Source organism: Chionomys nivalis, chromosome 3, assembly GCF_950005125.1.
Source record: "Chionomys nivalis chromosome 3, mChiNiv1.1, whole genome shotgun sequence".
Classification (NCBI taxonomy): Eukaryota; Metazoa; Chordata; class Mammalia; order Rodentia; family Cricetidae; genus Chionomys; species Chionomys nivalis.
The window spans coordinates 121,224,142-121,236,655 of NC_080088.1; the positions used below are offsets into that span (position 1 = coordinate 121,224,142).

General features: G+C 51.0%; 1 protein-coding gene across 1 annotated transcript in view; it reads right to left on the bottom strand.

The window, feature by feature from the left end:
• Positions 1-12,514, bottom strand: part of Acacb (acetyl-CoA carboxylase beta) — a 125,007-nt gene that overhangs the window by 8,015 nt on the left and 104,478 nt on the right. The window contains exons 38-45 of the mRNA XM_057764110.1: positions 11,343-11,465; positions 10,800-11,069; positions 9,098-9,195; positions 7,870-7,990; positions 5,827-5,937; positions 4,294-4,437; positions 3,426-3,546; positions 2,468-2,564 (exon numbers count right to left, since the gene is read on the bottom strand). Coding sequence (XP_057620093.1) covers positions 2,468-2,564; positions 3,426-3,546; positions 4,294-4,437; positions 5,827-5,937; positions 7,870-7,990; positions 9,098-9,195; positions 10,800-11,069; positions 11,343-11,465 — 1,085 coding nt within the window. The remainder of the gene's footprint in view (positions 1-2,467; positions 2,565-3,425; positions 3,547-4,293; positions 4,438-5,826; positions 5,938-7,869; positions 7,991-9,097; positions 9,196-10,799; positions 11,070-11,342; positions 11,466-12,514) is intronic.

The window sequence follows — 12,514 nt, forward strand, 5'->3', positions numbered from 1 at the left end:
GCAGGGTGAGACTGTGACCTGCTGAGCCATCTCACCGGGGTCCTGTGCTTACAACTGAGGTAAAGAAAAGCCCTGTGCGCACTTAAAGAACATATGATAGATATGAAGAGCTCAGCATGGCACTGATCACACCGATGGTTGTCACGCTAATCCTTTGGGCTCAATTATTATCTCCATTTAACAGACAAGGCTCTGGAAGCCCGGAGATGGGAAGCTTGGAGCTGGGTTCATCCTAATACAGGACCCAGACAAGACAAGCTCAATAGAGGCCCGAGTCTTAGCAGTTTACCCTGAGGCAATACCTGGTTCTGATAAAGACCACCAACTGAGACTACCCAGGCACCACCCAGAAACAGACTGTTTGGTTGGACGTGACACCCCAGTCCCTGACACCTGTTATGATTTTCATCTCTTTAAGAGACAAGCCACACCCACTCCCTCCCCCATCCACTGAGGCAGGCTGATCTTCAGCTTCTGGCCTGAGCTTGCTCTCTTTCCATCTTCCTCTTCCTCTCGGAGAGGCAGCTTCTTCGCTTCTGCCTCTCTCCCCACTTCTACCCCCTTTTTTCTCTCTCTCTGTCCTCTTCTTCTCCCCGCTCCGCTAAGTAATAAATATCCAATTCTATTCTGTACAATGTGTCTGTCCACCTGTCTCCTACCCACCGCCTGCTCACAGGCCAGGCTAGCTGGGACCAGCCCGCCCGCCATGTGTCTCCCTGACTGAGACCAGCCACCGCTTGGGGACCAGCAGCCGTCTCTGCCTGGGACTGGCTGCTCCCAGAGCCCGCTACCTGCCTACTGCTGCCAGGGATCTTGCAGCATTTTTGAAAAATCATAAAAACACCCCTATATGCAAGGAGTCTGAGATGTTTGGTTGGAAGCATCACCCCACTCCCTTGCATCCATCCCAAGCCCCCTCCCTTGGGAGTTGCCACAGTCCAGACTCCAGCTCTGAGAAAGCCCACCAAACCCCTCCCCAGAGAGGGTAAAGACCTCTCCCACAGGCTATTTAAACTGCCCACCCCCAGACACCAAACACACGGTCTTTCTAGGTCTCCTTTCCCCTGGGGGGAGAGGGGCCTGAAGGGCTACCCGGGAGTGCTGGCATCCATTAAACCTGGGCTTTTTCTAATTCGGTTTGATTTGGTCTGATTTGGATTATTGCCTAGGCAGAGAGGTTTGTTGGACTGCAAAAATTTTACACAGACCATCCAAAGGAAATTCCTAATGGTCCAACCATTGTAGATAGGATCACCTGCCAGCACACACCCATCACTTTTCACCAGGACACCCCTAGACAAATGTCAGCCAATCAGGGGTCCTAAACCTTAGAAATCCCTCACCCACACTCTTGCTACTATAAAAATCCAACTCTAATTGAGCTCGGGGCTCTCCGATCACTCCAATATGTTGGACACATGGAGAGACCAAGTTTGCAAACTTGTGTAAGAATAAAGACTCTTTGCTTTTACATACAGGACTCGGTCTCCTGGTTGGTTTTTGGGGGACCGGGTGATCTGGGTCTGTAGCTGTGATGTCATGCTGGGAATCCCAAGAGGACAGCTTTGACCACGCTCTCTGGTGACTGGAGCTTCTTTATTATCCTCTGGTTTACACTTTAACAAGCTCCACATCCCCAAAACATCTTAATTAAGCCTCCAAAGGGACAATGCCAAATGCAAATTCTCCATCAGGTATACCACGGGTTTCCCTGGTTTTTCCCAACCAAGTTTTGTGTAGGCTCTGCACCTTTGGGAAACTCTCCTGTAGGATTACCATATGCTAAACAGAGGGTGCTGAAGACAAAAGGCAGATTAAGGCTACTGGGACACTCTGGAGCCAGCTACAGCTACGGAGGAGTTCCCCTTACACACACACACACACACACACACACAACCTGTTGGGTCCATCTAATGCCAACTTGTATGTACATTTGCAGGGCTGACCACTTGGCACTGGACAGCTTCCTCCGCTGCCTGCAGTTCTCTCTGTGTGGGGTTTTCCCTGACCTGCTTGGCATGTTTATGTGTGTCATCCTTGTTCAGCTCACACGTTTTATTTTTTACTTTTGGAGTCCGTGTGGTATATAAGCATACATTGTGTGTGGGGGTAGGTGTGGGTGTGTGCGCGTGTGCATGTGTGTGTGTACCTGCATGCAGAGTTCACTGTCAGGTTTCTCTATTTCATCTTCTGTCATAACCTGGAGTTTACCAGCAAGCTGCTAGGCTCTGGCTCTGTAACCATAGTGCTGGGATCCCCTGCACAGCTGTGCCAAGCTTGTCATGTGGGTGCCAGGGACCCGAACTTGGGCCCTTAGGCTTACATTGCCTTAGCCATCTCCCTACTCCCTAAATTTGCCTTTTGCATTCAGAAAAGTCAGAGACCAAGAGCCGGGCAGTCCCAGCCTAGTGCTTGAGAGTCCCGAGCCTGGTGGGCAGCTGTAGAGCCCACCCCCATCTTGTGTCACCTTGCTCGTCCGGTCACCACGGTCTGAGCCCAGGGTGCCATGATTTCCATGAAACTGCCATGGTCGAAGAATCCGCTCTGCCAGGAACTCTTCAGAGCTGTGGGCAGAAGGATGGCAGTCCTGACTGAGGGCTGGAGAGGCCCAGGGTCTGCCTGGTGGGCACACTGCAGCAGCTGGCTTTGACCACATAGTCCTGTGCCCTTTCTGCTGGAGAACCTTATTCTGGCCCACTGGCTATAGCTCAGTGTCCCTGAGAGGAAACAGCTCACCCATGTCCCAGAGAGACACACTGTGACAGCAGCAACGTAACCACTGATGGGTGCGGGTGGGGACGGTGTTGGGCAGGTGATGAAAATGGTTGTCACTCTGACAAGAGGTAGAAGACCTGGCAGTGGCTGGATGCCAGGGAATAAACCTCCTGCTTCAGCCTCTGCCTCAGGGCTCCGGGCTATCCACAGGATAGAGCATACAGTGCGTAAGAAACCGGGTGCCTTCTAATGGAGCTGCTGCTGGAGGGTAAGGGTCTATAAAACCCAAGAAGCCACTGGAACCCTTGCCTCTGGCATGACACACAAAAGTCGAGACGTGGGTTGGCTTTGGGTTGATGGGACTGCTTAGCCAGAGGCGTTCCTCGGAGAAGGAGAAAGCATGGGTGCATGAGTGTGCTCGTGTGTGTGTGTGTGTGTGTGTGTGTGTGTGTGTGTGTGTAGAAGCCAGTCTCCTCTGTGAGGGTCTAGCCAGAGGGAAAGAGAGGCAGGAGGGAGGCCCTGGCCAGTGCTGAACCCTAGCCCCTGGTCCAGAAACTGGAGCTGATTCCATCCCTTGTTGGTCCCCTCCTTTGAGCTCACATGCAACCCCCCCCCCCCTTGGTAAATATGGACAGACATAAATGTTTTCACCAAAATGGCCCTTTACAGTAGACAAATCTGGAGTCTCCAAAAAACACTTTACAACTTACTTGGGTGAGGCCTCCCTGCAAGCATCCACCTGGGGTCATAGGGCGCTTTGGATGGGATGAACTCAATTTCCCTGTCAATGGAGTCAGTAGGAGTGATGATGGGGACTGGGCTGAGATTGTCCTAGAAAAAAAAAAAAAAAAAACACCAAAGCCATTTCATTCAGTCCCTGGGGCATGGCAGTGAGGACCACTACACGTCTGAGTGTTCTCCCCTCCGACTGTGCGCATGCCTAGCTGTGCGGCATGCCCTCAAGCCATGGCTCCACCTGTAAAATAATTGGCAACTTCTGTCTGCATTCTCCTGAGACCTTTTAGAGCTCAGACAAGAGTCTGGGAGCCACTCAGGACCAGCATTCTCTCAGCTGGGCGATTGAAAAAACCGAGGTGCAAATATCTGCTAGTCGAGATCTAGTTAGAGCTGTCCTGTGGGTACAACCAATAGCTAATCAGTCCAGTCCAGGGAAGCCCTAGGGAGGATCTGCAGAGAGCTGAGCCATGGGCATCAGTCCCCCTCATCGCCATGGAAACACAGTTCCAGAAAGGAGAAAGAGGAAGGTCAGAAGGACTGGGAGGCTGGTCCAGGATTACAGTGCTCCTGAAGAGGAAGCCAGGAATGGATCCAGGCTGACCATGAGGTATGAGGCCCGCTGTGGTTCAATGTCACCCTTTTCTAAAGGATCAGTAGACAGCGTCCCTTCATCCTACAGCACATCAGAGCCTCCCCAAAAGCAAAGGACAGGGCTGGGTATCCGAGAGGGGAGTGGGAGGCCAAGCAAGCCTGGTCCCACATGTGCTGCTCTTTTCCCTACCCTCCCTACCACCAGGAACCTAATCCCACAGGCTCCCAGGCTGCCAGGGAATAGCGCACCTTCGGTATATACGACAGCCACTCCAGAATGGTACAGACTCCCTCGAAGTCATCTGGCACAGTGACGTGGGTGACCCCGTTGTTGTGCATGATCTGCACACCTCCCAGCTGGTTGTTGGACGTGTAGACCTCTCTTCCCAGGACCTGAGTTGACACAGCACAGTTAGCAAGGACACTCCATCTTGCTGGGTCCTCTGCTCTGGCTGCCTGTCAGAATGACCTGGGAGCTTCTGAGACACCAGCCACCCAGGCTGTACCCAGACCGATCCCTTCAGGCACTGGTGGTCCCTGTGTCCTTAAGATTTCCGGGAAACTCTAATATGCAGCCCAATTTGGGAATCACCAATGCCCGTGTGGACATAAAGGGTTCCTGCTTCAGCAGCAGGTCTGCTGTTGGGCCTAGGGGTCAAATGTCCACCCGGATGCTGCTGATTGCAAAGCCACACACGGAACTCCGCAGTGGGCTCTGAGTGGACATGGAGACTCCAGGGCCACGTGGGAAATCCTGCAGGACACTAAAACAGGCAGGCTCCTGGTTTTCACACTCATGGGTCAGACTTAACCACAGGCAAGCCGAAATGTAACAGTTCTCCCAAAACATAGAAGAAGCAAAATTGTGAACGGGGCCTTTCTTAGTATCCTGCAAAGTATGGCATATCTTTAATAATATTTCTAACGTAAACTGGAGAGCTAGTTCCAGGAGCAGGGATCACAAGGGGATGGGAGAACTGCAAACTGGAAAAAATACATCACTTGCTTCAGGAAGGGAGCTGGGTTTCTGTTGTTGTCTTTTCAAGACAGGGTTTCTCTGTGTAACAAACAGTCCTGGCTATCTCGGAGCTCTCTCTGTAGACCAGGCTGGCCTCAAACTCACAGAGATCCGCCTGCCTCTGCCTCCCGAGAGCTAGGATCAAAGGTCAGAAAGTGGTTTGTAGCTGGTGTGGCGGTGTGAATGAAAATGCTCCCCATAGACTCACAGGGAGTGACAGCAGGAGGTGTTTACCTTTTTGGAGGAAGCCTGCCACGAGGGGGAGGGTTTGCTTTGAGGTTTCAGATGCTTAAACTAGACCCGGTGTCTGTCCCTGCTGCCTGCTGGTCCAGATGCAGAACTCTCAGCCCCCTTTCTGGCACCGAATCTACCACTGTGATAATGGACTAAACCTTTGCAGTGTAGGCCACTTAAATGTTTTCCTTTGGGCTGGAGAGATGGCTCAGTGGTTAAGAGCACTGGCTGCTCTTCCAGAGGTCCTGAGTTCAATTCCCAGCAACCACATGGTGGCTCACAACCATCTGTACTGAGATCTGGTGCTCTCCTCTGGTGTGCAGGCATACATGGAGACAGAATATTGTATACATAATAAATAAAATCTTTAAAAAAATATAAAAAATAAATGTTTTCCTTTATAAAAGTTGCCATGGTCATGGTGTCTCTTCACAGCAAAAGTCAGCAATAATAGCTGGCGAAGACAGCGGGCCACGCGATGTCTGACTGGGTCCCCACATCACCCCTCCCCAGGCCTCGCCTATGGTTACCTTGTTGAGAGCACTGGCTCCAGTGAGGATGATGTGGGAGTTTTCTACCTGGATCACCCTCTGGCCAAGCCTCACCAAGTAGGCCCCAATTCCGAGGGCGCGGCAGGTCACCTGCGGAGACAAGACCAGAGGCTGGTGGGTCACCCCCCATGGAGAGTGGTTTCTCCCTGTATAGCCACAGCCAGCCTAGAACTCTCTAAAAGATGATCCGCCTGCCTCTGCCTCCCTGGTACTGGGATTACAGGTGTGTGCCACAGCTGGTTGGAGCCTGGTCTTCTCCAGCACCTGTCCAAGCTTGGCTTCTGGTCTTATCTGCACCTTAAACACTGCTCAGAGGCCCAGCTAAAGGTGGTAGAAACTCTAAGAGGGAGCCCTGTAGGGGTCCCTAGGAGATTGGAGGCTTGTCACTATGAGACCCATAAGACCCGGCGGCAGCTTCCTCTATCTGCTCTGCCAAGCAACCAATCTCTGCCATGCATTCCCACAAGAGGTTCAAAGCACCAGGGCCAAGAGATCATGTGGACCTCTGAAACTCCGACTCCAAATTAACCTTTTCTCTTATATTTTTGGTTGTGAGCCTAGCCTTTAACAGCTGAACCATCTTTCCAGCCCAACCCTTTCTCTTTAGAAGCCAAGTAAACCACGTGACTTTTATATGAAAGGAAGGAGGTCAACCAGAAGGACATCGGGAAGGCCAGCGGCACACACTGGCCTTGCTGGTGCTGAGCCCATCTGCAAAGGCCTCAAGAATGTGTAGGAACTGCTGACCCCTGAGGAAAATCTGCACCGAGTCAATACCACGGGCCACGATTTCCAGGGTCTCTGAAACAGGCTTTTGTTACATAGCCCAGGCTGGCCTCAAACTCCAGGTTCCCCTCCCTCAGCCTCCCAAGTGCTGGGATTGCAGGGGTGCATGGCCACCTCCCCTCCCCTTCCTGCTGTGTTTATGAGCTATGACTAGATCCTGAGGCAGCACGTGAAGACAGGCCCTGAGCCACAGGTTCTCACTAAAGAGCTCTGTCACTGCCTGAAACAGCACAGGATTGGAAAGGTCATGGGGATGGGGTGATTCGTCATATAAAACTGTCGAACACATAACACCTTTATTTTTTATTTAAAAATTTGCATTTATTTATTTTGTGTGCATATGTATATATTTGTGAGTGTGCTTGTCACAGCACGCATGTGGCGGTCAGAGGACAGCGAGAGTGACTTAGTTCTCTCCTGCTGTCATGTGATTTCGCAGACTGAACCACGTAGTCAAATGGGGTGACGACCACCTTTGCCCCGAGCCTTCTCCCTATTTTTAATTTAATTTTGTGTTTGTCTGGTTCTGAGACAAGGTCCCATCACGTAGCCTTGGCTAGCCCAGAACTTGCTGCATAGACCAGACTGACTTGAACTCAGAGTGATTTTCCAGCCTCGGCCTCCTGAGTGCTAAGATTTCAGGGATTCAGAGAAAGAGTCTGAATTGGCTGTTAAAGCTAAGACCAGACTGGGCTCTGTGACGTTAACGAGCTCCAGGAGCTGCTGTACTGACAAACTGTAGTCACACACACAGAGCAGGGAAGGCCAGGTGTCAGCACTCAAGAAGCTTAGACACCAAGGACTTCAAGTTGAGGCCATCATGGGCTAGTCAGTAAGATCAAGTCTCAGGAAAGAGAGGGGAGGGCTCAGTCAGCAAAGTGCTTACCAAACAACCATAAGGACGTGAGTTCAGACTCCTAGCACCCATGAAAACTCAGGCGTGGCCGTGTGCGCCCATACTCTCAGCGCTGGGGAAGCAGAGGCAAGAGGGTCCCTGGGGCGTGCCAGCCAAAGTCAAATTGGCCAGTCACAGCCAAATCAGCCAGCTTCAGGTTCAGTGAGACTCTCTGTTCCCCAAAATATGAAAAGTAATTGGAGAAGGTGCCTGATGTTGACCTCTGACCTCTTTGTGTACGTGAACTCACGTGTATACACACATACACACACGCACACGCACAGAGGAACACACAAAAACAGGGAAGAAAATGAGAAGGAAGAGACCAGAAGGGAACGCACCATGCTGATGGTGACAATTTCTTCGTAAGCCAGGGAGGCCTCTCCTGCAATCATGCCTGAGCCCCTCAGGTTCTCCACGCCTAGGTTGGCACTCTTCCCTATGACATCCACGATGACGTATCTGCAAGGACCAAACACGATAAAGTCAAGGCTCCAAAAACAAAAATGGAAGTACTCATTTCCCACAGATGTGGGGCAGGAGAGATGAGCAAAGACAAAGCGTTTGCTGGGACACAGAGCAATCAGAGGCAAAGCAAAGACAGGGGCTTAGGACCCTGGGACACTAATCTTCTAAAAGATCAAGGTTGAGGCTCTTAGTGAGGTGCCACCTTACCCCACATCCCACAGAAAACTAGCTTAGCCTCTGGTCTGTGGGGACACCAGGGACTATGAGGGAAAGACACTTAGTCATGATTCATGACCCGAAAAGGTGAGACACCAGCAGGCTCGTAGGAACATTTTCTGATGGGTACAGTTAACTGAGTAATGCTTATTTCATTGCGTAATTTAAAAAAAAAAAAATGTTTCTCAGGGCTGGATATATGGCTCAGAGGTTAAGAGCACCGGCTGTTCTTCCAGAGATCCTGAGTTCAATTTCCAGCAATCACATGGTGGCTCACAGCCATCTGTAATGAGATCTGGTGCCCTCTTTTGGCCTTCAGGGATACAGAACACTGCAGACACAATAAGTAAATAAAGCTTTAAAAAATGTTTCTCGCGAAATTCACACTCCTGAAAGTCTCCTAGAGACTGCTGGCTTGTTTGATGGCACAGCTGGGAACCTCTGACAGTCTCAGGCACCCAGATGGCCACTGAATCTTTGGGATGACTGGGTCACAAACTGTGAACTTTCGTCCCTGAGGCTTCATGAGAACTTAGTTTACTGTTCCCTGCCTGAACTCTGCTATCTCAAGTAAAGGACAAAACACCGAAAGTATGACACAAGGCAGAGCACCTGCCTACCACGTGAGAGGCTCAGCAGAGAAAAAGAAAGAGGAGGGAGGGGGCGGAGGGACAGAGGATCAGAGGGAAAGAGGAAGGGAGGGAGGAGTGAGTCATTTGGAGATAAATAGGAAGAGTCACCCGGATATTGTCCCAAATGGTTAAGTCATCAGCACCCGACATGGAAGCTCGGGGTCCACCACCCACAAGCCTAGAGGTGCGCCCCTTACAGGCAGCTGGCTGAACTGCGGCTGCACTAGCGCTTGCCAGCCCGTGCTGCGTTTACCTGGATTCACCCTCATCCTCAATGTGCTTGCAGTGCACGGAGTTCTGGGCGCTGATCTGGGTGTAGTCTTGGGGCGTCAGGTACAGGTATCTAAATCCCTTAAAAACACACTCAGTGAGACAGGGAATCCAGTTCCGTGGACTCAGCAGCCACCAGATGTTTTAAGGTGCCAGTGCCGCCCAGGATGGTTGTTGAAAGCATCAGCTGCACACCTCAGGCTCACACCTGCAAACTGTGTGACCGCCCTGAGCTCATCTCTCTTCCTCACAGCCTCGGGCTCTGCCTGGTTACACACTGTGGAGAAATGTGTGTGCACTCATGTGTGCACATGTGTGTTCGTGTGTGCAGGTCGAACAGCCCAAATAGCAGGTACCAGAAGTGTTTCGATATGTCTGAGCTTTGGAATATCTGCTTCTACCCAATGAGACACCTTAGGAATAGAACCCACATCTAGATGTGAGACCCATTCATGCTTTTAGGCACCTCTGGGCTAAAGGTGACCCTATAACATAATGTCATGATTTGGTGTCACTGTGACCCATTCCGTGAGCTGAGTCATGGAGAGAATTTGTTACTTTAGAAATGAGGTTAGTGACCAAAGGGTTTCAGATTCCAGACCATTTTGAATTTTAGATGTTTGGAGTATGGGTGGGCTAAAGATGTAGTAAAAAATAACAGAAAAATTTTTGATCCCCAGAGTGGTTTTTGTCTCCTTTAGGGAAACGGCATCACTCTCTGGAGAACACATTCCATAGAAAGCAATCGCCCCACTGTCTTCCATTAGTGGTGTGTACCTACAACCCCAGCCTTGGGGAGATGAGAGGTGTAGGTAGGTGGGTCCCTGGAAGCTTCCTTGCCAGCTAGCCCAGAAGACCTGATGGATTGCAAGTCAATGAGAGAACCTGTCTCAAAAAGGACAGCCTGAGGCTGTCCTCACCTCTACAGGCATGTACACACACACACACACACACACACACACACACGCACACACAATCTAAGGCCTGGGTGTGGGATATTATTCACTTTGCATTCTGGGTACATATGGATTTAGAACCTGGCACATGTTACCTACATGTCTATATGTCCCATTTATCATGCCCCTAAGGGGTGTTTTTGGCCATTTCTGCTAATCACTATGCCCCAAAGCATTTATGTTTCTTTTCCTTTTTCTGAGACAAGGTCTCCCCACATAGGCCAGGCAGATCCTGAACTCTCCTTCTGCCTGAGCCTCCCGAGTGGAGGGCAGGTACGTGGCACCGTGCTGGCTCAGCAAGTGGGAACTGTACTGAGACGCTGTGCACTGCACGTGGCGCTCCTTCCCACCGTTCTGCAGGCGCCATCAACACCCCGCCAATGCAGTGCAGGCTGTGTCTCTTACCTGAAATGCATCGGGCTACAAACAAGTTAGATTTTGAATTTTTTTTCAGGCTGGCATATTTGCATATAAAAATGACATCTCTTGGGAGTGGGCACCAGTTCTAAACACAGCGTTAATCTATATCACAGACACCTCACACTCAGCTTCTTCAGGCCCCTGCGCTGTGACTGTCACTCAGTGAGGGAGAGCGGGGCGGACCTGCCATGTAGGACATCATCTTAAGCTTTGGGTCTGGAAGCATTTCTGATGTGGGACTTTGGATAAGGGGTGCTGCATCTCTTCTAGGTAAGCTCCATCATGTTAGTACCCCCCTTCATGACGTACTTTGTGGGGGTCCTCCGGGTCCACCCAAGCCACTTGGAATATCTGCTTGATCTCCTCAGCCAGACCCATACGGGCCCCACTGTTGGCAGCCAAGTAGATTTTGGGGATGCCCTCTGCCCGGGCCATCTCAGATGCCCGCAGATACAGGAAGTCCTCCTCTATGCCGAAAGAGCCGATTTGGAAGGTGATGTCATTGCTGATGACGATGACGTCCCGCCCGTCTGGATACTCTGGGGTCTTAAACCTCATCTTGAAGGCCACCATCCCCACCTGGGAAAGAGATGCGTGCTAAGCAAAATGACTTTGGTTCTTCCAGGTGACATCCGAAGCAAGCTGACCCAAGCTGGGTTCTGCCCAGGTCCTACTTCATGCCCACCTCGTGCCTACCTCATACCCCTCGTGCCCACCTCCTGCCCACCTCCCACCCCGTGCCCACCTCCAGCCCACCTCGTGCCCCTCCCGCCCACCTCCCACCCCGTGCCCACCCCCCACCTACCTCCCACCCCGTGCCCACCTCCCGCCCACCTAGTGCCCAACTCCTACCTCATTCCCACCAGGAAGCCGGTTCATCTCCACCAGCTGTCCCTGGGAGTCCAACACAAGCTCTGTGTACGTCAGGATATCTTTGGGGTACTTTTCTGGGGAGCCCCACAGTTTAAAGAGAGCCTGGAGAAGAGGAAAAGCTTGGTGTCATGGGGAGAGAAGTACTGCCCTTCCCAGTTGGAGATAACACTGGGTAAAACGGTCCTGTTCTCAAAAATGAAAATGAAATTTATGCCCTGGCAATGCTGACGCATGCATGGGCAGCCCACGTATGGCGGATCTGTTGAACTTGTCCCTATTGGGTGTCATGGTCTTAATTGATGAGGACGACTGACCAGGTCTCTTCCTTGCCTGTTCTCACCCTCTTTTTAAATCATGAACACACACATATTCACACACACTCACATACATATACAGGCATACTCCACATAATGATGATGATGAGAAGGAGGAGGAGGAGGAGGAGGAGGAGGAGGAGGAGGAGGAGGAGGAGGAGGGAAAAGACATTCTTTTTAAACCACTCGAGTTCAGTTTTGGTGAAAGTAATTCTTACTACACTTATATTTGTACATGTGTGCACAGGCACACCTGTGTAGGTAGGTACATGTACCAATGTGTGTGTGTGGTGTATGGATGTGGTGTGTGTGTGTGTGTGCATGGTGTGTGTATAGTGTGTGTGGTGTGTGTGTAGTGTGTATGGTGTGTGGTGTGTGTGTGCCATGTGGTGTGTATTGGGTAGTGTGGTGTGTGTGGTGTGTGTATATGTGTGTTGTGGTATATGTGTGTGTAGTGTGTGTATGTGTGTGTGGTGTGTGTGGTTTGGTGTGTAGGTATGGTGTGTGTGGTGTGTGTGGTGTGTGTGTGGTGTGTGTGTAGGTGTGGTGTGTGTGTGGTGTGTGTGTAGGTGTGCGTAGGTGTGATGTATGTGTGGTGTGTGTATGGTGTGTGTGTAGGTGTGATGTATGTGTGGTGTGTGAGTGGTATGTATGGTGTGTGTGGTGTGTGTGGTGTGTGTGGTGTGGTGTGGTGTGTGTGGTGTGTGTGTGGTGTGGTGTGTGTGTGGTGTGTGTGGTGTGTGTGTGTGGTGTATGTAGACCACAGGTTGATGTTGGGTGTTGTCTTCAATCACTTTCCACCTCTTTTTTGGGACAGCGTCTCTCACTGAACCCAGA